General features: G+C 44.5%; 1 protein-coding gene across 4 annotated transcripts in view; it reads right to left on the bottom strand.

The window, feature by feature from the left end:
• LOC126297991 (carbohydrate sulfotransferase 5-like) overlaps nt 1–27,578 on the bottom strand; it is a 712,441-nt gene that overhangs the window by 153,052 nt on the left and 531,811 nt on the right. The window contains exon 2 of one of the 4 annotated variants that reach the window (XM_049989306.1): nt 2,757–2,862. The exons of the other annotated variants lie outside the window; for them this stretch is intronic. Within the exon in view, the coding sequence (XP_049845263.1) occupies nt 2,757–2,839 (83 nt within the window). The 5' untranslated portion in view covers nt 2,840–2,862. The remainder of the gene's footprint in view (nt 1–2,756; nt 2,863–27,578) is intronic. 4 annotated transcript variants of the gene reach the window in all.

Below are 27,578 nucleotides of genomic sequence, written 5' to 3'. Positions count from 1 at the left end.
TCAAATATTTAAACGATTTGACATGCTCTAAAAGTGCCACTGAACTTGTAATGGGGTCTCTTACATTGTCTTATACTTAACCACGTTTATAGAGAACTTCAGTTCACTGCGCCAGGTCAAGTTTTATCCATATCGTCCTGCAGTTCCTTAGGATCATCCAACGACGATAATTTCCAGTAGGCAACAGCATCGTCAGCGAACAATCCGATGACGTTGGTGCTAGTCGAATCAGGTAAATCGTTTATCATTGTTGATAACAGTAGAAGTCCTTTCACACTTCTAGAAGCACAATCGATATTAATTTAATTTTTATTGAAAATTTTCCCTGCAGTATAGCGCAATGAGTTGTATTATGTAAAATTTATTAGATCCAGTAACGTATTTTTGAAGATAATCCGTTGGTTATCAGCTGATAATATGATACAGTGTCGAATGAATTTCGAAAATCTAGGAAGACAGACGGAACATGATTACCTGCGTCAGCCTTGCGTTATCTGCATGTATTCTGCAAGACGTCGTGTGCGAAATAAACCAGGTGCGCTTCAAACGACTGCTTTTCCCGAACTCCTGCTGGTTCTTTCAGAGTACCTTCTTTTCTTCCAGGAACGTCGTAATTTCCGAGCTCATAATATACTCTATAATTCTGCTACGGATATCAACGATATTATGTTGTATATCTGCTCACCGCATCTTTGATGCTTTATAAAAACTGGAGTGATTTGCGAATCTTTGCAGTCACGCGAGACACTTCGCTGCGCGAGAGTTTCTCAAGTTCGGAAAGGGACTAATTCCGCATATTATTCCGTGTGAAACGTAACAGGAAATTCGTGAAGCCAAGAAGCCTTGCTTGCTTTATTTTCCATACCTGCAAGGTTTTGGAAATATAATCACATGATTACCGCTTACATTACCCCCTGAATTTTTCCATAGTTTCGGAGAATCAACAACTGAAACAAACAATTTAAATTAACTGGAACGCAGCGGCACAAGACTTTTAGTCAGATATAAGGAGCGATCAAAAAGTTTCCGTCAGCAAGGGATTAGTGTGGCATCCGTGTCTTTCCAACGAGTGTGCGGTCAGTGCGGAAGTGTGAGCTATATGTACAAACAGGACCAATGTGCTGTCATTCTTTTCTTGACTGCTGAAGGACATACATCGGTAGACATCCATCGGATAAAGCAGAACGTGTATGGGGCAGCATGTGTATCGAAAACCACTTGTGGGGCTGGTCCCGGCGGAGGTTCGGGTCCTCCCTCGGGCATGTGTGTGTGTGTGTGTGTGTGTGTGTGTGTGTGTGTGTGTGTGTGTGTGTTTGTCCTTACGATAATTTAGGTTAAATAGTGTGTAAGCTTAGGGACTGATGACCTTAGCAGTTAAGTCCCATAAGATTTCACACGCATTTGAACATTTTTGAAAACCAATATTGTGGACTGGTACGCAACAAAGGCTGCTGCTGCTTCACGTTAACGCACGTCCCCATATCGTAAATGTCATAACACAGAAGTTACGCCAACTCAAGAGGGTGATGAGGTATCATGTATCAGCATAACACTACAGGCGTCTTAAAGTTGGCAACAGAATTGCAAGTTTCTCTCAGACACCGACAGCAGTCGTGTGAGATCCGGCGGATCCAACCGAGTATGCCCGCTGAGTCACACCTCCAGCGGCACCGTACCATGAGCGCCGTCTGCCGCTGCAGTATAAGATGCTCAGTGACAGTCACACAGAACACTAGCACTCTGGACTATTTCGCTATGTGACATTTCGCAGACGCCACCTAGTTGTGCTCTAACACCATCATTTGTGCTTAGTTCGTGGAGCCTCATCCTTGGTGCTATTGTATTGGCTGGACTCTGTTTCTTGCTGCATTATTTGTAATAAGTCGTCGTTTGCTTGGAAATATATCTTCTGTCTACTATGTTATCTCGTTCGATAATTATTTCTGTTCCTGTCCAACTTTTCTACGAAAACAGTTGCCACACCACTCAATAACCAACCTGTCCTTATCATCTGTAAGGAGTCGCACACAAGTGAAGACACTCAAGCACCCATCCTACAGTCTTTGTCTCTCCTCATGCGATTTTAATGTCTGCGGTCCCTGAAAAAGGGCCATGAAGGGTTTATAATGTACACCAGGTAGTTATAGATTTCTTTAGGTAGCAGGACACAGTATTTTACCAAACATCTATCTTCAACCTAGTGTGTCGGTGAAACGATTCCCTCAATGCTCACGGCGATTTTGCCTCACTGTAAGGCCTGCGAACGGAAACTTATTGACCGCCCCTTATTCTACGTCTGCTACTACTTTGTACAATGCGTCATTAATTTCTTAAGCTACATTAGTTGCTATTTCCATTAAAGACATCAGCATATTGCAGTATCAATGTAACTGCTTCATATTGCTACAGAGTGTAAAAGTTGAAGCGCTAGATCAGCCCTGAACCATCATAAGAAATAGAAAGTTCAAAAACGAAACCATTATAATGTAGCGAATTAGACACCAACACCAAACTCGCTACAAACACAGCTAAAAGCATCACCACGGCCAGCACCTCCACCGCGAATGACTTATACCACAAGGAATAAATAATATTTAAGCCTACTAGAGACGACCGTCACCTTCCGGCAACTGTGGAACGGCTGCCCTTTACAGCTTTCTCCACTACCGACACTACATCTAGCTAAATCGAAGCTTTGGCAGTCAGTGCGACGTGAAGAATCTAGAAAGCGGAGGCGTGCCGACTCGTGGACTCACCTCGCAGCGGTGGATCGGCGCCTGGCGTGGAACCTGAGGGGCGCCACGGGCGCGCTCATTTCTCCCGCGTGCCGCTCTCGCATCGCGAACGTCCTGCCGCGCTCATCTGCAAAACAACCACCACAGATGATGCTTACGCTAAACCTCACCAGCGTCACAGTGACCCACCAGCCCTCCATTACGGTTTCCTGCGCTTCTCCAGTCCCATCAAAGCGTATATACCGATTCAGCGGTACAAACCCTAAAGTTGGCCCCTGGCGTTGGTGGGATGTACTGAAACACAGAGGCGTGGATCCTCCTCTGTATTCGGCATAGTGCGCCTGTGATGATTTTTTTGCCCAACGTAGTGTTGCGTGTTTCATTACAGTTTACTAGACGGAGACTTTTCCATATTGAAGAAAAAGCGCAGTAGCTGTTTTAAATCCTGTATCAACGGCATTTTTCAATCCTTTAATTAAAGATTTACAGTATCTGCAGCGATTTTTATTCAAAAAGTTGTTTGTTTCGTTAAGAATCATTAAGGAAATGACAAAAAGTTCCAGAAAATTTACATCAACACTTGTGCTCCACAAACAACCTTAACGGTGTGTGGTGCAGAGCGCTTTCGGTACTGCAACTGCTTTCCTCTTTACTTTTCCATTCACGAGTGCTATTAAGGAAAAACGGCTGTCAAACTTCCATGCGAGCTCTAATTTCTCTAATTTTGTCGTCGCGGTCACTTCGTGAGAGGTACATGGGTCGAAATGACATGTTGTCCGACTCTTCTTGGAACACACACTCTCTCATTTTCAACAGTAGTCTTCTCCGTGATGCACAGCGCCTCCCTTGTAGCGTTTGCAACTGGAGATTGTTTAGCATCTCTGTAATGCTCTCTCCCTTAGTAAACGATCCCCTGGCAAAATGTGGCACTCTTCACTGAATCTTCTCTGTCTCTTCTATTAATTGAACCAGCTAAGTATCGCAGGCTCACTTGAGCAGCTGAGTGCTGCTCTTGGGAGCAGCGAGGTGTGGACATCTCATCAGCGCCCCACCACTGGAGCTGTGTGTGTGGGCAGTCGTTTACTTCCGAGCAGTTACGGGTTGGTAGGTATGCGTTCTAGATATGGCGCAATCCTACAGACAGGCCACGATCAAAGCCACTTCTCAACAGGGTAATGCCAGACAACGCTCATATGAGATTGAACGATTCCTATGAGACAACCTGTGTCTGAATCCCCTGGACATCGTTGGCATCCACTTCTCAATTATGGCCAGTGTCATTACGTCAAGATGACAAATGGCGAAGTGTGCACAACCGTGGTGAACAAATTCGCAAACTCACTAAAAGTTCGAACAATCCAATGGTCACACTGTGGTAGTCATAGTGGACCCCGCGGACCTGGACTTGCACACCCTTAGTCTTTGAACTCCTCTTTGAGATGGCAGACGATGTCATGACTGCAACATTCTGACTACGGAAACGTAATCAGGCATGTGGTTGAGAAATGGCAGACGTCTGAGACTTACAAGGTGAACAATGGTGTCTGCGAAATAAAAATCGAACCAACAAAATATGTACCATTCTACCTGCTCATTGGCACATGCTGTACTATAGAGTAGGACGGCCAACTGTGCACATATTCTGGCTGCAGCCAGGAAGGCCATGTCAGGTCGGTGTCTATTCAACGCCAACTAATACAAACGCCGATCGGAGAATCTGCGCCACCGGCTGCGGTGACAAGCTTCCACTCACTTACATAAAAGCAGCGACAACAAGCCTCATGAACAAAGAAACCACCGATCATCTGGGGGTGCTGACGTCCTGCGAATCCAACAAGGTGACGACCCAGATCACGTCACCACCTCAGGCGAAGACAATACCCCCAACTGACATCAATGGGTGAACCTCAAAAAAATATGGACGTCAATGCCGGCCGACCTTTGCGTTCCGTCCTGACGGAACAACGGTGGCCGATCAACACCGATACTCCTGCACGTAAACTCATGTTCGTAAGCAATGATCACCTCGCAACCGTAAAAAGCGACTGAGCTCGGCATCCAACTATTGCGTCTTCCAAACGATGGACCAGGAAATCGATGACTTTAAGAAGGGCATGGATGACATGCCCACCGTGAGGGCGGGGCTACCTAACATCTTCCAGGTTCAAGAGACATTAGCTGTGTAATAGAAGAGGTCGGGAAAACTGGCTACGTGAATTTCTTGCAGGAGAGTGATGTCGATGTGCGCGGCATCAAGCTTGTCTTGTAGCATGGAGAATATGGTGCGTTCTGAAAGTGTTCAGGGTGATTTTTGCCAGCCGAAAAGTTTATTGCCTTCTCTCTGCCTCAGATGGTGTCGTCATGGACGACGATAGAGTGTGATATCGTCGCCAAAACGCCGCTGACTCATTGCCACTTATTTGGTCACTGGAGCGGTAAGGGCACACTGGGTGTCACTCCTATCTTCTTCCTTCTATTGTGACTGAGAGTCACATTCAATATCGTCTGCGTCTACGCAACTTTCAGAGCTGGTAGTGTAGATCAAAACAAGAAAAAAATGTCTAGTAAACATGGGCTCTAAGATGCATGCATTAAGAGCTATTGGCACTTGTACAGTAGAAGAGATGTGATTCACAGTAGCGAAGATCAACAATCGCTCAGAGCTCTCAAGGTATGCATTTAAGAGTCCATGTTTACTAGACATTTTTCTTGTATTGGTTCATACTACCACCTCTGAAAGTTGTCTACCCAACATTCTCGGTAATAACAATACCGATTCATGCATTTCACTATCAGCGGCATCAGAACGATTTTCAAAAAAAATGGCTCTGAGCACTATGCGACTTAACTTCTGAGGTCATCAGTCGCCTAGAACTTAGAACTAATTAAACCTAACTAACGTAAGGACATCACACACATCCATGTCCGAGGCAGGATTCGAACCTGCGACCGTAGCTCCACACTGTAGCGCCTAGAACCGCACGGCCACTCCGGCCGGCCAGAACGATTTACAGCTATATCTTTCGACCCGGTTGTTTCTGGTCCACGCCCTCTTTACCTCAACTTTCTACATTTACCCTTCTCCATCATACCTGAAAGTTGGTAACATAGTGCCGCGTGGGGTAGCCGCATGGTCCAAGGCGCCTTATCACGGTCCGCACGGCTCCCCCCGTCGGAGGTTCGAGTTCTCCCTCGAGCATGGGTGTGTGTATGTCCTTAGCCTAAGTTAGTTTAAGTAGTGAGTAAGCTTAGGGACTGATGATCTCAGCAGTTTGGTCCCATAAGACCTTACCACAAATTTGTTAACATCGTCACCGAATCACCTTGCATGCTTGCCATATGTAGCGTGAGACTTTTCACGCCCAAACGGTTTAATAACATAAAGAAACTACTAAAATATCAGGCATAAGTAAAAAATTGATGACGGAAAACTTACGGTTTACTGACCGACGTAAGGGAAATCGAAACGCCTGCACGAATATGACAGTGGCAGAGAGTGACACGATTCGACAGAGTCATCTTCGTCGCCTTGCCTTGCTGGCTCACCTAGAAAAGTAACGTTCTGGATGCGTTCGACAAACATTTCTGCCATCTGAGGATTTGCGTTATTCTTCTGGGTTATAGGACTCTGGAGAGCTCTACGACATGAAGAGTCATACATTCGCTCCAGTTCCTAAATATATTACTGCGCCGTCAGTGTCTCAGCTGTGGTCTGTGTCCGGATGACACCTGGATTCGACCTTAAACACCACTGATAACATTTAAAAAATATGCTGTTTCAAGGTATCGGAGCACTTAAGACCTGTCCTCAGAATGTTATAAAAATGTCAAGCTGTGGCACGTCGATAGGTAAGTCTTATAATGTCATAAAGTACATAGTAGGTTGGTTGATTAGTTTTAGGCTTACGGCGCTCAACATCATGGATAATAGCACACATCCTTTGAAGTGCAAAGGTATGGACAGAAATATAAACTATTCTAAATGTTTTACCCAATCAATGGCACTGTCCAGCTCCACTGATTATGCGAAAGTGAAAACTTTGCTTCCTAGATACTCTTCGCGAAAAATTCATAACAAAATTACTGCTAAAAGTTTCTCTTAGACATTTTAAACGCACTTGAATCCACAGTTTTCTTCGAAATCTTCATCGCAAGTCTTCGACAATTGCTAATAATATTACTATATTATTGTATGTTCATTTTCATGATTTATATTGTGTGGTTGCTCGCCAGACATAGGCAACAACTTCTGCAGGACAATACTCAGACCGTAGATCACTTTGGCCCGGAAAATCTTTGTCATCTGACATGGTTACTGAGCGAGGTAGCGCAGTGGCAGCACACCGTATTCGTATTCGGGAGGACCACGGTTCAAATCCCCGTCCAGCCATCCAGATTAAAGTTCCTTGTAATTTTCCTAAATTGCTTACGGAAATGAGGCAAATATACTTACAAATTTTTATAAAAGAGTCTCAGATAGAAGTACTATCAGCATATTGGAACGTGGTATAATGTGGAATATTCTAAGATATCTTACAGTGAAAAGAAAAACTGTGATAGAGTAATTCATATGAAAAGCCACGGTTACGTAATACTTTCCAGCACAGTCACCACAGCAGATTATCTTTTCCACACCTCCAATTCCTCTTCTCCTTGGACCTGACAGTTTCCAAGAATCCAGAAATGTGAGGTTAATTATTTGGAATTCTGCTAACATCAATAATTAAACTGTTCATAGACCTGAATCAAATTATTATCTCAGTTTGAAAAGTACTGCAGTTTATAAATTCCTCAACGTGATATAAACATCAAGCTGCTGCACAGAATTGTTGATTTAAATTTTCATAATGGTCTAAATTACTTTTTCTTCAATTACTGCTTCACTGTTTAACGTAAGTGCTACGCGATTCTGTATGTGAAAAGTGCTACTAAAAGTGTTGTTGAATGATATCACAGTCCTAGGGTCCCTATATTCTGGAAACTGTTTTGATCTGTGGTTGATTAATTTTCATTATAGAGATATATTGTTTATTAAGCTAGTCAGTTAGTAAACGTTATACTTTGGAACGTTTGATTGCTTTGTTAATGCTTCACAGAAGCGAATTTTATAGAAGCTGTGAGTCACTGAGGTTTTTAACATAATGTCTCCCAATTCCAAGTCTAAGGATTTACATATTATTTCTGAGTTCTGAACGCAAAGAAAAAAACAGTATTGGCATGTACTCTCAAATTATTAGTTCGAGCTGGACTGGCGAATGTTTTTGTGTAGTCAGTTGGATATTCTTCCCATTGCTTAATGAAACTAGGTTCGAATCTCGTTTAAAGCTTTATTCTCTATTTCTATACAACGCAATGTTTTGAAACGAAGTTAACAGTTCGATATATTTAAAACTTTAGACACACGAACACATTCACGTAATACTTGAAAAGGGATAAGACTTATTAATTTGCATTTAATAAAAGAAGTGCCATGGGCTACTTTGGAGAGGAAACGGTCGATTTCCGTTCCTAATCTGAGCTTTTCCTCCACGTGTAATGAGAATGACGTCGACGGAATGTACACTCTAATATTCCTTCTTTCTATTATAACATCCTTGCATTGAACATTTACTTTCATGTTTTGCATAATGAAAGCTCGAGTGCCATGCGAGGATCGGCGATGGAACAACGAGATGGGAGACACAGTTCTGGGAGACGTCGTGAGGTATTATTGACATTGGTACTTTCAACCGCGTCTCAAATGCTGCCACCTCTTCTTACAGTGTAGTAGGAAAGGTCAGCGTGGCGATCAGTTCGCCGAACTTCACGGCATGCATCAATGAGGTAACTCTCCTATGTGGTATCACATACTGGTGTCTGAAAGTCGACAATGGAACTGCAGGTTTCTGTTAGACGCCGATAGCAGTCATGTGAGGACTCGGCAGCCATGTGGGACCACTGGGCGTCCAGTGGCTCTGTACTACGATCTCCCTCTGCCATCACGATACAGGACGGCTGGCGGCAGTCATACACCCATACCCACTTGGAGCCACTTCAGTACGTGATGCTTTGTGACTCTACACAGACGCCGCCAGGTCACGGCTCCAAATCCAGCGCTCGTGTGTAAGTACAGAGAGCCACGTCCTTGTTGCTCTTGCCTTAGATGGACTCTCTTTCTCGCTGCATTATTTGTGATGAGTCTTTGTACGTTACGAGAAATACAAGTTAAGTAAATCTCCTGTTTACTGTGTTAACTTGTTTCCTAAACATTTCTGTTCTTGCCCGGTCTAAAACATTCTACGATCCATATTGTTGCATGCTTTCTTACAATCGCCACAGAATATCGCACTGATATTAACTAATACTGATGGCGATACTGTCTTTGAACGTTGCTGCTTACGCTCAGTGCAGTGAGCAGAATTTTTCTTCTTCTTCTTCTTCTTCTTCTTCTTCTTCTATTTATGCTTATAAAATCAAACATGTCTTGTTTTTATCTGAATAATAAGAAATAATGATGCTGTCAAACTCGAATAAAAAGAATGCTATTTACAGAAATCAATTTATTAGAGAGAGAATACAAATTCAACTGGAGGATGTAGGGAGGAGGCAGCGATGTCCTTGTCAGGGGAATAGCCCGGTTTTCACTGAAGTGTTTTAGTCACTGAAATCTGAATCAAGCCTGCTGTATACGGTTTAAGGCCGATTCGTCCCAACTGCAGGGAACATCGAGCCCAACTGTGTCTGGGCCCAGAAATTTTTCTGTGGTTTTTTTTATGGTTCTGAGCACTATGGGACTCAACATCTGAGGTCATCAGTCGCCTAGAACTTAGAACTACTTAAATCTAACTAACCTAAGGACAACACACACATCCATGCCCGAGGCAGGATTCGAAACTGCGACCGTAGCGGTCGCGCAGTTCCAGACTGCAGAGCCTTGAACCGCTCAGCCACCACGGCCGGCAATTTTTCTATGTTTCTAGTACAAAGGGCATGTTATAATGTGCGTCTCACAACGAACAAATGTCAACCAAGACAAGTGTCCGTACACAAAGATTTATACTTTAAAGCGATACTGTGACTTACTACATCGTAGCTCTCAGCCGCACTTATTCGAAAGAGTGAATGCTGACCTCTGGAAAGCCGGTATTCGATTACATCTCCGTAATTTACTTTACGTACGATCTTTTTGAAACAAACGAAAATTAGAATTACATGTTTTGAGCGATAAATTTTCTTTATTTTTAACGGTTAATGGGATCATTCACCTAAAAAATTACTAAAAATTTACTCACAGTTGCGAATATGATCCACCTTCGGCTCTACATTGGAATGACAACAACGAAAATTTGTACCGGACGGGCACTCGAACCCGGATTTCCGACTTCACGCGTGTGGTCGCCTTAAACGGTTCAGTCACCCGAGCACGAATCACGGCCAGACCCAAACTTCCGAATATCGTCGTCCATGTGTCACAACCTGCACTTGTACGTTACGTATTTTCCCGTCCAAGAACGATATACTGTATTTATTGACAGTCGAGTGCCTAATATTGGCGGATAAATACGAAATACACTCCTGGAAATTGAAATAAGAACTCCGTGAATTCATTGTCCCAGGAAGGGGAATCTTTATTGACACATTCCTGGGGTCAGATACATCACATGATCACACTGACAGAACCACAGGCACATAGACACAGGCAACAGAGCATGCACAATGTCGGCACTAGTACAGTGTATATCCACCTTTCGCAGCAATGCAGCCTGCTATTCTCCCATGGAGACGATCGTAGAGATGCTGGATGTAGTCCTGTGGAACGGCTTGCCATGCCATTTCCACCTGGCGCCTCAGTTGGACCAGCGTTCGTGCTGGACGTGCAGACCGCGTGAGACGACGCTTCATCCAGTCCCAAACATACTCAATGGGGGACAGATCCGGAGATCTTGCTGGCCAGGGTACTTGACTTACACCTTCTAGAGCACGTTGGGTGGCACGGGATACATGCGGCCGTGCATTGTCCTGTTGGAACAGCAAGTTCCCTTGCCGGTCTAGGAATGGTAGAACGATGGGTTCGATGACGGTTTGGATGTACCGTGCACTATTCAGTGTCCCCTCGACGATCACCAGAGGTGTACGGCCAGTGTAGGACATCGCTCCCCACGCCATGATGCCGGGTGTTGCCCTGTGTGCCTCGGTCGTATGCAGTCCTGATTGTGGCGCTCACCTGCACGGCGCCAAACACGCATACGACCATCATTGGCACCAAGGCAGAAGCGACTCTCATCGCTGAAGACGACACGTCTCCATTCGCCCCTCCATTCACGCCTGTCGCGACACCACTGGAGGCGGGCTGCACGATGTTGGGGCGTGAGCGGAAGACGGCCTAACGGTGTGCGGGACCGTAGCCCAGCGTCATGGAGACGGTTGCAAATGGTCCTCGCCGATACCCCAGGAGCAACAGTGTCCCTAATTTGCTGGGAAGTGGCGGTGCGGTTCCCTACGGCACTGCGTAGGATCCTACGGTCTTGGCGTGCATCCGTGCGTCGCTGCGGTCCGGTCCCAGGTCGACGGGCACGTGCACCTTTCGCCGACCACTGGCGACAACATCGATGTACTGTGGAGACCTCACGCCCCACGTGTTGAGCAATTCGGGGGTACGTCCATCCGGCCTCCCGCATGCCCACTATACGCCCTAGCTCAAAGTCCGTCAACTGCACATACGGTTCACGTCCACGCTGTCGCGGCATGCTACCAGTGTTAAAGACTGCGATGGAGCTCCGTATGCCACGGCAAACTGGCTGACACTGACGGCGGCGGTGCACAAATGCTGCGTAGCTAGCGCCATTCGACGGCCAACACCGCGGTTGCTGGTGTGTCCGCTGTGCCGTGCGTGTGATCATTGCTTGTACAGACCTCTCGCAGTGTCCGGAGCAAGTATGGTGGGTCTGACACACCGGTGTCAATGTGTTCTTTTTTCCATTTCCAAGAGTGTAGCAGTGCCTGTGTTACTACGTATAAAACAGAACTCAATGTGAGGGATTTGTCGCAGCAGTTAATTTAGAACAACTTGGTCCATGCTTAAGCGTAATACTCAGAATCCTCCAAAAACATTAGGTCGAATAGATTCAAACCACGAGAAGATCACCTCACTCTCCAATGACCTCAGTATCATCGAAGCGTTAAAATTAGCATAAAATTCAATAACAGTATCTACAGCACTTCTTACGATCCATTCTTTAAAAAAAACTTTTACATTATTTGGGAAAAGCCTCGAGACGGACCACCACCTCAGCTGCTGGAGGGTGGGGAACCACTCGGACGTTGTCTGCTCAAAGGAGACATTCCGGCACTGCATTGAAGTTTCTGGGACATCTGTAGCCCTTACCACACTACCATGAAGAAAGAAAGCGAAGACAATCAGTGATGCGCTCTAGGTGTGCTAATCGATCAGACACTGCGAAAACGTTAGGTAGAGATACGGGAATCGTTTGTAGAAAAGCGAAGTTCGTGTCGTCAAGTGTTCACAGATAAATTCTGAGATTCACTGTTTCAGACAGACTGAGAAACAGATACTCTGAACACATCCTATACTTCATATTAGTGCTACAAGACAGGATGAGGGAGATAAAGATGCTTGCAGAGGAATAAAGAGTCAGTATTCTCTCCACGACATCGATCAAAACACAGAGGGCCAATAATAATTTGAACAGCCCTCCACTATGTACTCCACAGAGCCTGCTCGAATGAGGTTGCAAATGTGGGAGAAATTTGAGGGACCGCCTGTATATTTCTGTATTATAATACACAAATGTTGTCACTGCCTTTAAACCGGACAAAACATAGCGCACGAAAAATAGGCCTTTAACTAAAACGCTTTGAATTTGGAGACACAGCGCCTTTCTCGTCAACAAAGGTCCCAAAATTCAGTGAAAATTTCTAGTGGCCGTTTCGTGAGCAGCACTTACCTGGAATGATCAGAACCTCGTGTAAGGCCTGTTCTCGCTAACGTCTGTTGGAAAAATACAGCAGCAAAATCTTTCTGTTCCGCTATCCGCTTTGCCAGTTTGCACCAGCATCCTACTGGTACTGTCGCTGTACCACGTCACCCACGTCCGGAATAAAAGTGACTCACACTGGCGCATTAGAAACTCGCAAAAATAAAGTATGCCGAGAAAGCAAAACAAAGAGTTTTCGTAGCCTTGCATTAGCTGTGTCGAGAAACGCAAAGTTCTTCCCTCTCCCAAGGTCTCGGTTTGATTAAGTAAAACACGAAAGCAATGGCCGTGACATTCAGCTTTCGCCTGATGTGTCCAGTGACCCACACCACACCTGCTCTTGCACCACGCGTCTCTGCTACTGACTGTTCCTTCGTGCTCCACTTCTGTGAACGAAACCTAACGGTAATCTCAGTATATGGCTATTCTTAGTGTTGCTGCACTCGGGCAATCTTTCCACCTCTGACTGTGGGTGTACATCAAACCTTACCAAGTTTTCCGCTTCAGGATAGCAGCCGAGTGTGCTCAGCACTCCGACTTCCCCATCACCGCACCATTCAGAGTAGATGAGTGAATGAGACGGCTACGTGCGGAAGGCTACACTCGCTGGAAATGATCGTAAATCCAGCATAAAAATATGGAGTGAGAAATAGCGGCCGGCCGAACTGTTGTAGAAATATATACCACAGCTGCTAGTTTTGAAAACTTTATCTACGGTACTAGTTCGAAGACCACAGTAGCGTCTCCTTCAGGTTCCTATATGGTTACATAAAATACTTAAAACATAAATGTGTAAAATAAGTTCAATAATATAAGAAAACTGTTACATCGAACAGATACAAGTAAATAATTAAGGTCTATGAAATATAAATAATATGAACAACAGTATTTCATAGACATAACGTATGAGTACATCAGATCTATAAAATCAACTAGGATACAATTGTGTCATAGCGATGGGATGTAGAAAACCTACATATTCTACGTACAAGATGTGAAACACATTTAGTAAAATGTCAAAAATAAGAAATATCGTAAATAAGGTGTAATAGGGACGGTGTAAAAAGATGTGGTTACGGTGTATGAAAATATATACAAATTAGTAGTATTGAATGATAATAATTAACCGAAATATAGAACAGTTCAAGTTAGGATTGTGTATAATGTGAGTGCAGCGTCAAAATGAATAATTCCTTACGTTGAAAAGAAAATAGGAAAAATCATGTACAAAAGTATGACAAACCATGTCGTGAAAACCATATACAGTAAGATGGTACACACGCAATGTAAACATCCTATCGGTAAGAAAGGTATGGAGTACTTTTCAAGATATACACTGATCAGCCAGAACATTATGACCACCTACCTAATAGCTGGCACGCCCACTTTAACACGGATAACAGCGGCGATGCGTCGTGGCGTGGAAGCAATGAGGCTTTGGTAGGTCGCTGGAGTTGGCACCACATCTGCACGCACGGGTCACTTAATTCCCGTGACTTATTGGGAGTGGGACGATGAGGTCTGTCGCCACGTTCAATCACATCCAGATGTGTTTGATCGGGTTCACATCTGGCGAGTTGCGAGGCCAGCACATCAATTGGAACTCGCCACTGTGCTCATTGAACAACTCCATTACACCCCTGGCCGTGTGAAATGGCGCATTATCTTGCTGAAAAACGCCACTGGCGTCGGGAAAGATGATCGTCATGAAGCGGTGTACGTAGCCTACAACCAGTGTACAATACATGGCCGTTATGATGCTTTGCACGAGCTCAACTGGACCCATGGTAGCCCACGTGAACCTTCCTCAGAGCTTGGCTCTGTCCTGCTGCACAGCTGTCAAGGAGCTGTTCTTCTGGAAGACGAAGGATTCGCGTCCTCCCATCGGTATGAAGAAGAAGGTATAGGGACTCATAAGACAATGCAAAGCTCTGATACTGTGCCACAGTCCAGTGCCTATGGTCACGTGCCCATTTCAATCGTAGTTGTCGATGTCTTTGTTAACACTGGCACATGCATGGGTCGTCGGCTGTGGGTACCGATCGTTCAGTGTACTGTGTGTTGAGACACACTTGTACTCTGCTCAGGATTGAAGTCTGATGTCAATTCCGCCACAGTTCGTGACCTGTCCTGTTTTACCAGTCTACGACGTCTGACAACTGTAACGAGGGGCGGCCACCCAACTCCATGACGTCTGGACCTTGTTTCACCTCGGTTTCGCCACGTGTTTAAGACACCCATCACAGCACTCCTCGAACACCCGACAAAACGTGCAGTTTTCGAAACTCTCGTGTCGAGCTCTCGGCCATCACAATCAGATATATTGCGCGCCTTCCCCATTCTCTACTCGGACATCACTCTCACTGATACTACATGCGCCTTGTGTGTGTCTGACAAGTAGTTATTCCTCGCCTTGACGCGTTTATATCGATAGTAGGTCGATGGTCATAATGTTCTGGCTGATCAGAGTACGCATGCATGTTACACGTCTCTTCCTAAACCACTAGACAGGTTTCAACCAAACTTGGTACACATATCACTTACGGCCTGGAAAGAACCGCTACGGGGTAAGTACCACCTATCTACCAATGAGGGATGAAGAAGCATTGTTGCCCACGACGCGCGAATACCCATATTTTATTCATCCAGTACTTGAGAAAAAGAGCACTTAGTGACTTGCAACAAACTTTGTTTCTAGCTGACAACTCCCACAAAATGATGAAAGGAAAATAGTTTATCAGTTACATATTCGCTGTTCGGGAAGTAAAACCGCCGCATGAGGCATGACGTTTTAATTTACTACTTCTTTATTACAACATGTACTGGCACCACGTTTTGGAGACAGTATTCACATATAGCACTACATGTACAAATAAAATCATACATCACGACCACACATAGTTCAGAAGATATGACGTTGTAAACACTGAGCTGCGTGAAAATGAAACTGCAGGGCGAATTTCGCTAGAGATACAGGTGAAATATGAGTACAAACATGTGTGAAACATGTTAAATGTATGTGAAATAGGTTTGATATCTGCCTACGCCATAAATGCCAAGGTTTATAAACTTATTCTAAACCTCTGTAACAGTTTCAACCACATTGTTACGATCTGGAAAGAAATACGTTAAGGGTAAAAACCAGCAACCTCCTATTGGATTGGGAGTGATAACGTGGAGAAAGAAAGGTGGAGGAGGAGATTGACAGACAGAGAGAGAGAAAGAGGAGATGGGCACAGATAGGGGGGAAGAGGAGATGAGCAGAGAGAGGGGTAGGGGGAAATGGACAGAGAGAGGGGAAATGAGGAGATGGAGAGAGAAAGGGAAGACGAGGAGGTGGACAAGGACTGGAGAAAGAAATGGGCACAAACTGGGAGGAGGAAGAGATAGGCAGAAGAGGAGGGAGGAGGAGATGGACAGAGAAAGGAAATGGGTGCAGATGGACAGAGAGAGAGAGAGAGAGAGAGAGAGAGAGAGAGAGAGAGAAGATTAGTGTTAAACGTCCCGTCGCCTTTCAAAGGAACCATCCCGGTATTTTCCTGAAGTGATTTAGGGAAATCACGGAAAACCTAAATCGGGATGGTCGGACGTGTTTTTGAACCGTCGTCCTCACGAATGCGAGTCCAGCGTGCTAACCACCAAGCCACCTCGCTCGGTTAGAGAAGCAGGATGAGATGAATAGCGAGAGGGGGGAGGAGATGGAGAGGGATAGAGGGGACGATGAGATGAGCAGATAGGGGAGGAAGAGATGGACAGATATAGGGCGAGAAGGAAATGAACAAAGAAAGGGTGGAGGATCAGATGGACAGAGAGAGAAAGAAAGACGCAGGAAGAGATGAGCAGAGAGTGCAGAGTGGAGGAGGTGGACCGAAAGAAGGCGTGAAGGTCTTGGACAGAGTATTAGCATAGGTGGATCATCATCAGATGTGCCTAATACCCAATACTGTCATAAAACTCGTAATTCAACACTTTTAAAATCAGGGATTCGCGACCGTATCCAGCTTCGTAATGGTCTTATTATCACTTACCATCCCTCAGGCGCTGCGACATCTACCGATATTTCCCAGTAACGCTGAGCACTTTGTTGGACAAAATCTACTTGTGTCACATTAGCGAACTCTGCCATAAAAGGCATCTTTCCTCTATATTCAAACTCATTTGCAGTAATGACAGTAGCTCTTGGGCAAATTAAAAGGAGTGTCAGATCAGAACATATATTGTCATCTGGTAAATGGAAATGAGCGAATGGTATCGTTGCCGGGAGGCCCCATCCGGGGAAGTTCGGCCACCAAGTGCAAGTTTTATTTCAGATGACGCCACATTGGGCGACTTGCGCGCCGGTGATGAGGATGTAATGATGATAAGGAGAACACAACACCTAGTCCCCGAGCGGAGAAAATCTCCAATCTGGCCGTGAATCGGACCAGGGTCCGCTTGCATGGGAGGCGAGCACGTTACCACCCAGCTAAGCTGACGTACTGTCATCTGGTGTCTGTAGCTTCATAACCACAGACCACCGAAATGACGGAGTTCTATTTCCCATGAAAATTAGGGAGCAAAGAAACATAATTTCCGTTGGAAAACCAGATCCTACGCTTGTCCTGTAAATTGGAAGGTAGTGCAGTTTCGTACCTACGTATCTCATTCGGATCACTTTACACCTCCAAACAGATTTTAAAAAATATTATCGAACAGAATTTGAACTTCTTATTCAGACTCATTACGCTGAGTAGTTGAACTTATTTTTCTCAGTGTTTTCGTAATTTTACTTCGAGATCAAACTTCATGGGCTCATCGTCAACATTTATTCTCTCTTACTCTGTTTCATCTTAAAGTTGTTTTTCCTACTGCATGTTCTTTCCTGATCAACCTGCTACTTCTGTGAAAAGTATTATGCATAAAATTTGGACTGATTATGTCTGAAATTCAGACGATACTGAACTTCAGTGTTCCCAAATAAAATGGCAATGATATTTATCTTGAGCTTGGTGCTTACATTTGCGTGCGCAATTTGAAGAAAAGTATATCATTCCCAATTTCATTCGTGGCAAAGAATTGAATACTTATTCAATTATTTGCACTCTGATACATTTTAAATACGAGCTGGTAAAAGAAAAAATTTTAAAATATGTCTGAGTGATCTAAAATCACTTACTCCTCAAAATAACAACATTCTCTCACTGTTTTAAAACGAACGCCCTTAATGAACTTTTATCAATTTTGTTTAAATTTTTATGAGTTTTGTTAGCTCGTACTACAATACTTCTCTTGCACACAAAAAATAATATGCACCAATGTCGTGCTCATCGTGAAGAGAGGAGCTAACATAGAAAGTCAGTAAGCACCTACCACGACCTGACTTAAAAAATATTGGCCCGTAGGCGGAATCCAACTTCGAGTCAACTATCGACAACCAGGCAGCCTGACCGGGAGTTACTTGCATAGTAATTCTAAAGCCTCCTTCGAATCACTTATTGCACTACAGGTCAACTCACTACATATTTCGCGATCGCTGTCGACGTCCTGTAGTTCCGTGTACACACACACACACACACACACACTCACACACACACACACACACACACACACACAAACAACCAACCATTGTAGCAATTCAGATTCGGCGATGAAATACAACCTAAAGAAAGTACGCCCAAGACTAAGCAACATTAACAGGAAACATCACTGTCCCTGTACATTCCTATACACGTCGGCCGATTGCACTCGAAGACAGAAAAACGACGCACCACGAAGGAATTATCCGAATGGGACGGAAATCGATAGAGGTGGTGCACATGTACAGAAAAACAAATGATTATATTTTCAGAAAAACTGGACATACCAGAGGAAGAGCTTCACAAATCGGAGAAGTTACCAACGCGTTGGTCCACCTCTCGCCCTTATAAAGCAGTTATTCGGCTTAGCAATGATTGACTGACTTGATGGATGCCCTCCTGAGGAATATCGCGCCACATTCTGTCCAACTGGCGCGTTAGATTGTCAAAGTAGCAAGCAGGTTGTAGGGGCCTGCCCACAATGCTCCAAATGTTCTCAATTGCGGAGAGATCCGGCGATCTTGCTGGCCAATGCAGGGTTTAGCAAGCATGAAGAAAAGCAGTAGAAACTTTCACGGTGTGTGGATGGGGATTATTTTACTGAAATGTAAGCCCACGATAGCTTGCCATGAAGGGAAACAAAACGGGGCGTAGAATACTGCCGACGTACCGTTGTGCAGCAAGGATACCGCGGCTGACAACCAAATTGGGTCTGTTATGAAATAAAAAGGCACCCCAGATCATCACTCCAGGTTGTCGGCCCGTATGGCGGGCGATAGTCAGGTTGGTTTCCCACCGCGACCCGGGGCGTCTCCAGACACGTCTTCGGTCTGGAAACACATTTCCTGGAGTAGAACTGTCTTCAGTGATGTGTTCCACTTCGAAATGAGCCCCGATAGCCAACGAACACGAGTCTGGAGAGGCCTGGGACAGCGGTGGGATACCTGTCTGACACGAATACATAACGGACGAAGCAAGGAAGGTATAGAAAGCAGACGAAGAAGGGATTCCTGGACAAGAGAAGCCTAATGGTATCAAACATCCGCTTTAATCTGAGGACGAAATTTCTGAGTAAGTACGTTTGGAGCACAGTAGTGCAATGAAGTGAAATGTGGACTGTGGGAAAACCGGAGAGGAAAAGACTCGAAGTGGCTGAGATATGGTGCTATAAAAAGATGCCGAAAATTAGGTAGACTGATAAGAAATTAGGAGGTTCTGAACAGAATCGGAGAGGAAAGAAACACGTGGGAAACATCGAAAAGGATAATACGACATGTGATAAGACATCAGGTAATAGCTTCCATGGTACTAGAGGAAGTTGTAGAGGGTAAAAACTGTAGGGGAAGACAGAGACTGGGATATATCCAACGAATAATTGAAGATATTTGGTGCAAGTGGTACACTGTGACGAAAAGACGGGTACAGGAGAGGAATACGTGGGAGGCCGCATCAAACCAGCCAGAAGACTCATTGACGCCCAAAATATGTATTCTGAAAGTGGCTGGCCTGTTGATTATCTCGTCTGATAACAGTAGAATATTACATGACCACATCTACAAAATTGCTATCGTGTCAGTAATTCATTTTCGAAACGGAAACTGAAAGGAATAGCGCCGGTAACTCGTGCTGCTCCCTAGTCGTTAGCCTCATCTGTCAAATATAGTGTGTGTCTTTATGGACAACGAAACAATGTCAGCTGCCAAAGACATGCTCTATGTGATCAAAAGTATCCGGATACCCTCAAAAACATACGTGTTTCATATTAGGTGCATTATGCTGCCACCTACTGCCAGGTACTACATATCAGCAACCTCAGTAGCCATTAGACATCGTGAGAGAGCAGAATCGGGCACTCCGCGGAACTCACGGACTTCGAACGTGGTAAGGTGATTGGGTGTCACTTGTGTCATACGCCTGTACGTGAGATTTCCACACTCCTAAATAGCCCTAGGTCCACTGTTTCCAATGTGGTAATGAAGTGGGAACGTGACGGGACACGTACAGCACAAAAGAGTACAGCCCGACCTCGTCTGCTCACTGACAGAGACCGCCGACTGTTAAAAGGGGGCGTAACGTGTAATAGGCAGACCATCGGACAGCAATTCCAAACTGCATCAGGACCCACTGCATGTGCTATGACGGTTAGGCGGGAGGTGAGAAAATTTAGATTTCGTGGTCGAGCGGCTGCTCGTAAGCCACACATCACGCCGGCAAATGCCAAACGACGCTTCGCTTGGTGTAAGGAGCGTAAACATTGGACGATTGAACTGTGGAGAAACGTTGTGTGGAGTGACGAATCACGGTACACAATGTGGCGATCCCAAGCCAGGGTGTGGGTATGGCGAATACCCTGTGAATGTTATCTGCCAGTGTGTGTAGTGCCAACAGTAAAATTCTGAGGCGGTGGTTTTGTGGTGTGGTCGTGTTTAAAGTCACATACAGTGTATTTCAGAGTCTTTGCGAGAAACGTGCTGTTAGCGACAAAATATTCGCTGACACTTCCCGGAAACACTAAGCGTTGGCTGTATAAAACGGATTATGATCCGTCTGTAAGCAATATGTGTTACCTGTCATCCAATCAGGTGCTCTGCGTGAAACCACTGGACTCGCATTCGGAAGGACGACGGTTCAATTCCGTCTCTGGTCATCCTGATTTAGGTTTTCCGTGATTTCCCTAAAATCGTTTCAGGCAAATGCCGGGATGGTTCCTTTGAAAGGACACGGCCAATTTCCTTCCCAATCCTTCCCTAACCCGAGCTTGCGCTCCGTCTCTAATGACCTCGTTGTCGACGGGACGTTAAACACTAACCACCACCACCACCACCACCACCACCACCACCACATCTGCGTGAAAGGTGGTAAGCAAAACAACGCCTAACATATAATGGGATGGCGATATGCACCTATACAAATGTCGGTAGTATAAGTATCGCATACAGAAGGTATGAAAGGGCATTGGGTAGTGCATTGGCGGAGCTGTAGGGCGTACTCTGAATACGGGATGGTAGTGGAGCTAGACGCACTGGACATTCCATTTCGGAAATCGTTAGGGAATTCAATATTCCGCAATCCACAGTGTCAAGAGTGTGCCCAGAATACAAATTTTAAGCATCACCTCTCACCACGGACAATGCAGTGGCAGATTGCCTGCACTTAACGATCAAGAGCAGCGGTGTTTGCGTTCAGTTGTCAGTGCGTACAGACAGGCGACATTGCGTGAAATAACCGCAGAAATCAACGTGAGAAGTACGACGTACGTATCCGTTAGAACAGTTCAGCCAAGTTTGGTGTTAATGGCCTTTGGTAGCAGACGACCGATGCGAGTGCCTTTGCTAACTGTTCGACATCGCCTGCAGCGCCTTTCCTGGGCTCGTGACCATATTGGTTGGACCCTAGGCAACTGAAAAACTGTGACCTGACCAAATGGGCCCCGATTTCAGTTCGTAAGGGCTGACGATAAGGTTCGAGTATGTCGCAGACCCGACGAAGACATGGACCCAAGTTGTCAACAAGACATTGTGCAAGCTGTGGTGGTTCCCTAATGGTGTGGACTGTGTTTACATGGAATGCATCCTCTGGTCCAAATGAACCAATCATTAACTAGAAATTGTTATATTCGACTGCTTGGAGACCATTTGCAGAGATTCATGGACTTCATGTTATCAAATTATGGCGGAATTTTTATGGATGACTGTGCACTATGTCACCTGGCCACAACTATTCGCGATTAGTTTGAAGAACATTCTGGACAATTAAAGTGAATGATTTGACCATCCAGATCGCCCCTACATTGGGAATAATCGAGAAGTTAGTTCGTCCACGAAACCCTGCACTGGCAACACTTTCACAATCATAGACGGCTATAGAGGCAGCATGGCTCAATATTTCTGCAGCGTACTGCCAACGACTTGTGGAGTCCAAGCGACGTAGAGTAGCTGCACTACGCCGGGAAAAGGAGGTCCGGCACGGTATTAGGCGGTAACCCATCACTTTTGTCACCTCGGGGAATAGCGTACTACACATTATATTCTGGAATCATTCATTATCAAGTAGAATGTGTGAGTATGACATGGTGTATTGACGTATGATTGTCTTGTGGACAACTGTGTAAAGAGTTAGGCATTTAATCAGAAAATACACTGATTCTCTGTGAGTAATATATATAAAGAGACACTGAAATGGGAACGAGATAGATGACAGATGGGGGAAAAGTAAGTAAACTGTTTACTATGATGTAGGAAAAACAAATCCTAACGTCGAATACAGCATTAGTAGTGTCCTGCCTGACGACGTCACGCCGTTTAAATATCTGGGCAATACGTTGCAAAGCTACACGAGATAGAACGAGCATGTAAGAATTGTGTTAGGGAAGCCGAATGGTCGACTTTGGTTTATCGGGAGAAGTTTAGGAAAGTGTGGTCCATTCGTAAGGAAGACCACATATAGGACTCCATTGTGACCTATTCTTGAGTACTGCTCGAGTGTTTGGGATCCGCATCAGGTCGGATTATAGGAAGACATCGAAACAAGAGGCCGGTAGCTAGATTTCTTATCGGTGAGTTCGAACAACACAGAAGCGTTAACGGAGTTTCTTGGGGAACTCAAATGGGAATCTCTGGAGGAAACGCGACGTTCTTTTCGAGGAACGCTACAGAGAAAATTCAGAGAACCGCCATTTGAAACTGATGCAGAATGATCCTACTGCCGCCAATATACATTTCCCCGTAATGGCCACGAAGGTAAGATATTATAATTAAGGATCATACCGAGGCATATAAATAGTCGTTTTTCCCTCGCTCTGTCTACGAGTGGAGCAGGAAAGGAAGCGACTAGTAGTAATACAGGGCATCCTCCGCCACGCACTGTACGCTGGCTTGCGGAGTATGTGTGCATATGTAAATGTAGAACTGTTAATACATTCATCCCACTGTGAGACAAAACGGTAAATGCCTTCCTTCGTCCGAAGCAAATTGACGACCACGAATATCTGGGCTCCAAAAACACGTAAATAGCATGGGGAGGGATCGGGACGGTATGGAGGATGAGTTAGGATTCCCCAGCGAAACTTCTGCAACGTAATCGAAACAACCTTGGCAACATGTGGGCGGTCCCATATCCTCCATACAACCCCGATCTCTCTCCATACGAGATGATGGTTCTTCGCAATACGAAACTGATGTCGTGAGGTGACACTCCTCTTTATCCATAACTGCCACTATACGTTTAAGGGACTGCTACTCTTGAAAAAAGGGGTACGTAAAGCTTGTGCGACGCCGGCCACCAGCGTTCCGCTGGAGGCAGGCTGCCACATAATGAGGAAGTCCGGCTGACTGCGAGGTCACGCGACGAGAGCCTCCTTTCGCTCCAGCTGTGTTGCTGCTTCTTCCGACAGCTCACGCTACTTACCGCACCGGGAACACTATCGAACAGTTTCAAAGTCCGTCAGTGGGCGTCCATGCCAACATGATAACCTTTAGAGACAAGGCGTTAGCTTTTCATCAAGGCTACAGACCTATGGGACCTTTTATATCGTGGCTTTCTTGCAGCTTGAGGAAAATCTGGGAATAAATACGGCAGACACACACACACACACACACACACACACACACACACACACACACACACACACACACACACACACAGAGAGAGAGAGAGAGAGAGAGAGAGAGAGAGAGAGAGAGAGAGAGAGAAGTGAAGAGAATGTATAATTAGTTACACATTCCACGAGTGACCTGCAGGCTACATGCTACATAGGTTATTAATTTTATTTATATCGAAATATGTCTGCGTGCTGGCCATTTACCGGTAAGTAGTAGTATCTTTGCACAAAGTAATCTGCAAATTTCTGTAATTAAAAATTCTTTTGTGGTTTAGGACTCGTTCAGGAATAAATCTGGGGAACGAGATTTTCCACGAAACGTGCGCTTTTTGAAAAAAAAAAAACAACACATTTTCTAGGTGTTTGGAATCACCCCTTTAAAATAATGTTAAGAAAGTGAGATAACGTGTACAGATGTATTTTCAATTGTTTATATAGACACATCATGAGTGGTGCTCCTTCATAGTCTTCACGAGTCAGGGAACAGACCTCAAGTCCTGTCTTACCAGAGATAATTACAGACCAAAAGACTGTTACATTTTCTGTTGGTCACACTGTAAGACATATTTGCCATGGATTTTACGCTTATTGTAGTGTTTTTTTCATGAGTAAACGGATGTGTTCGTTGTTAAAATTATATCCTGCCAAGTCTTTCGGAAGGTGTTGTCCAAAACGAACTTCCTTAGTACACTTTCAAGTTAAGCTATGATTTAACATCTACATCTATGATGTACTAACTAGTGTGAAGTGCTCGGCAGAAGGTACGTTCCACTGTAGCAATTAGTGATTCTTCCAGTTTCATTCTCGTGCGGAACGCAGGACGAATGATTGCATAAAAGGCCTCTGTGCGAGCTGCAATTGGTCTAATTTTATCTTCGCGATCCCTACGGGAGCAACACGTTAGGGTGGCAGTATATTAAAAATGTTTCATAGTAAGTAGGCTTAGCGGGATTGTTTATGGCAATCTTCAAGAGCGTACCAGTTCAGTTTCTTCGCCATGTTTGACACTCTCCCACGAGTTAAACAAACCTCTAACTATTCGTGCAGCCCTTCTTTCTGTACGTTCAATATTCCCTGTCAGACCTACCTGGTACGGGTACCATATACTTGAGAAATATTCGAGGATGGGTGGCACGAGTGTTTTTTAAGCAATCTCCTTTGTAGATAGATTGCATTTTCCTACTACCCTGAACCGAAATCAGACACCCGCATTACCTACGACTGAGCTTTTGTGATCATTCCATTTCATATCCCTACAAACTGTTACAACCAACTATTTGTTGGAGTTGAACGACTTCAATTGTGACTCACTGATATACAATAGCCGTACGACTCTATATTTTTTCGTTTTGTGAAGTGCACAATTTTGCATTTCTAAACATTTTAAGCAAGTTTCCTATCTTCTGCACAACCTTTTAAATCATATATAGATCAAACAATACTTGCGCAGCTTTTGTCAGAGAGTATTCCATTACAGATAACTGCATCATCTGCGTATTGTCTGCAAGGTCATTAATATACAACAAGAACAGCAAGGGTTCCAACACACATCTTCGGCGCACACCTTAAGGTACTTCTAAATCTGCCAAGATAACATTCTGCATCTGCATTTCTCAATCCTGTCACAAATTTCGCTTGATACCCATACAATCGTACTTTCGATTATATGCGTTAGTGTGGTGCTAAGTCAAATACATAATTTGGTAAACCACTAAATATTTTCGTAGCAGCATTAGTTAACACTTCGAGTAAATTTTTTCGTTCTAGTATTGCAAATCGGCCTTGCCACAGTGGTAACACCGTTTCCCGTCAGATCACCGAAGTTAAGCGCTGTCAGCCTGGCTAACACTTGGATGGACGACCATCTGGTCTGCCGAGTGCTGTTGGCAAGTGGAGTGCACTCAGCCCTTGTTAGGTAAACTGAGGAGCTACTTGACTGAGAAGTTGCGGCTCCGATCTCGTAAACTGGCATACGGCCGGGAGAGCGGTTTGCTGACTACATGCCCTCCATGTCTGAATCCAGTGGCTCCTGTGAGCTGAGGACGACACGGCGGCCGGTCGGTAGCGTTGGATCTTCATGGCCTGTTCGAGCGGAGTTTAGTTTTACAATTGCAATTACGTAATTGCATGGCAAGCTTTCGTGCAATAACAATTTCCTTTCATGAAAGATGAAATACCCGAGAAAATATTCCCATTTGATGTTATTGAATGAAAACATACAAAATATATTGTCCTACTAATTTATTTCACCTCAAGACATACAATAACGTGAAGTACAAACAGAAGTGATTGTGATGAACTGTTTATTTTTTAGTACAAATTTCAGCATCTACAGCAAAAACGTTTGAAAGCTCTGCCTTAATTACTAACTCTTGCCTGTTTCTTGAGTTTATCACTTGAGTAATGCAGGTAAGCTTCTGGGCCACTGAGTGAAAGAGTGTCACTCTGAAAGAACAATCAGTCATATCCGATCAATGCATAGCTCTTTTTGTAAAAAATATCAGCGTATAAATGAAATACTAAATCAAAGCGCCACGTTGCTTGTGACAAAAACTGAGGTAAAGTTATGGGGGAAAACTTATCACAAACGTTCTCACGCCATTCTCTGCTCAATCACTGAACGATAACGTCGAGGCTGTAGAAGGCAACTTATGTACGTTATCGAAATTAAGCGAACATGGATAATTTATGAGCAGTTTTTACACTAGTTAGAGGAAAATGTTCGAAAACGTATGGTAACAGTTATTAAAACGAGAGAAGAATTATATCAGCACGATCGGAACTAGAGGAAAAGCCACGTGCTAGGAGAAAATATATCACCAGCTCCAACGTGTTCTGCAGATGATATCGAAATTGCTCCCTCTCATGCACATCCCAGCTCAATGGCATGGACGGATTACTGTGTTACGTAGTACAACTGTTCAAAAATAAAATCCTATTTTAAAGGGCTTCCCGCAAAAAAAAAGGGGGGGGCTAGATACTGTACATACAGCCTATACATTTTATAGTTTTCTACAGGTACATCCTATAGCAAAATACTTCATCTGTCGTTTTTAACCCCTTGACCTACAACCACGTGTAAGATCGTGGTCCGGTATCTGGGCGAAATGTAAGTATCACGAGCCTGGACCGTGGTACGTCGGTCGGGCGAAATGTAAATTTCACGGGTCTGGGCGGTGGGGTAAAGTTTTTACGAAAAATAAAAAACGTAGCGAAACAATGTGGGACTGCAAGAGATGCAAAGTTCCATTATATGTACCCATATGTTTCGAACAATATAACATCCTTGAAGATTATGGATTGGTGTCGTTGCTTTTTGTAAGAGTGCTAATTATGTGAAGGATAACTGCTTTCAGGAACTGGATGGTTGGTTGGTTGATTCGGGGGAGCGAACGAAACAGCGAGGCCCTCAGTCCCACTGCATTAAGGAAGGATGGGGAAGTTGTCGGCCGTGCCTTTTCAAAGTAACCATCCCGGCATTTCCCTGAAGCGATTTTAGGGAAATTATCAGGAACTGGAGATATGCGGTATTGATTTATGTTATATTGTGTTAATTGACAATAAATCTTTTGTGGTATTTCTAACACAATTATTACATGAGCTAGTAATTACTTATAAAATATTTTACAAAATTAAACCAGCTGGATTTTTCACAAGTACGTGCATTCCGTAAGTTCATCGCTACATCTACATTCTGCAAAGCACTGAGAAGTAC

This window comes from Schistocerca gregaria, chromosome X (genome assembly GCF_023897955.1).
Source record: "Schistocerca gregaria isolate iqSchGreg1 chromosome X, iqSchGreg1.2, whole genome shotgun sequence".
NCBI lineage: Eukaryota > Metazoa > Arthropoda > Insecta > Orthoptera > Acrididae > Schistocerca > Schistocerca gregaria.
This window is presented reverse-complemented; position numbering and strand designations above follow the sequence as displayed.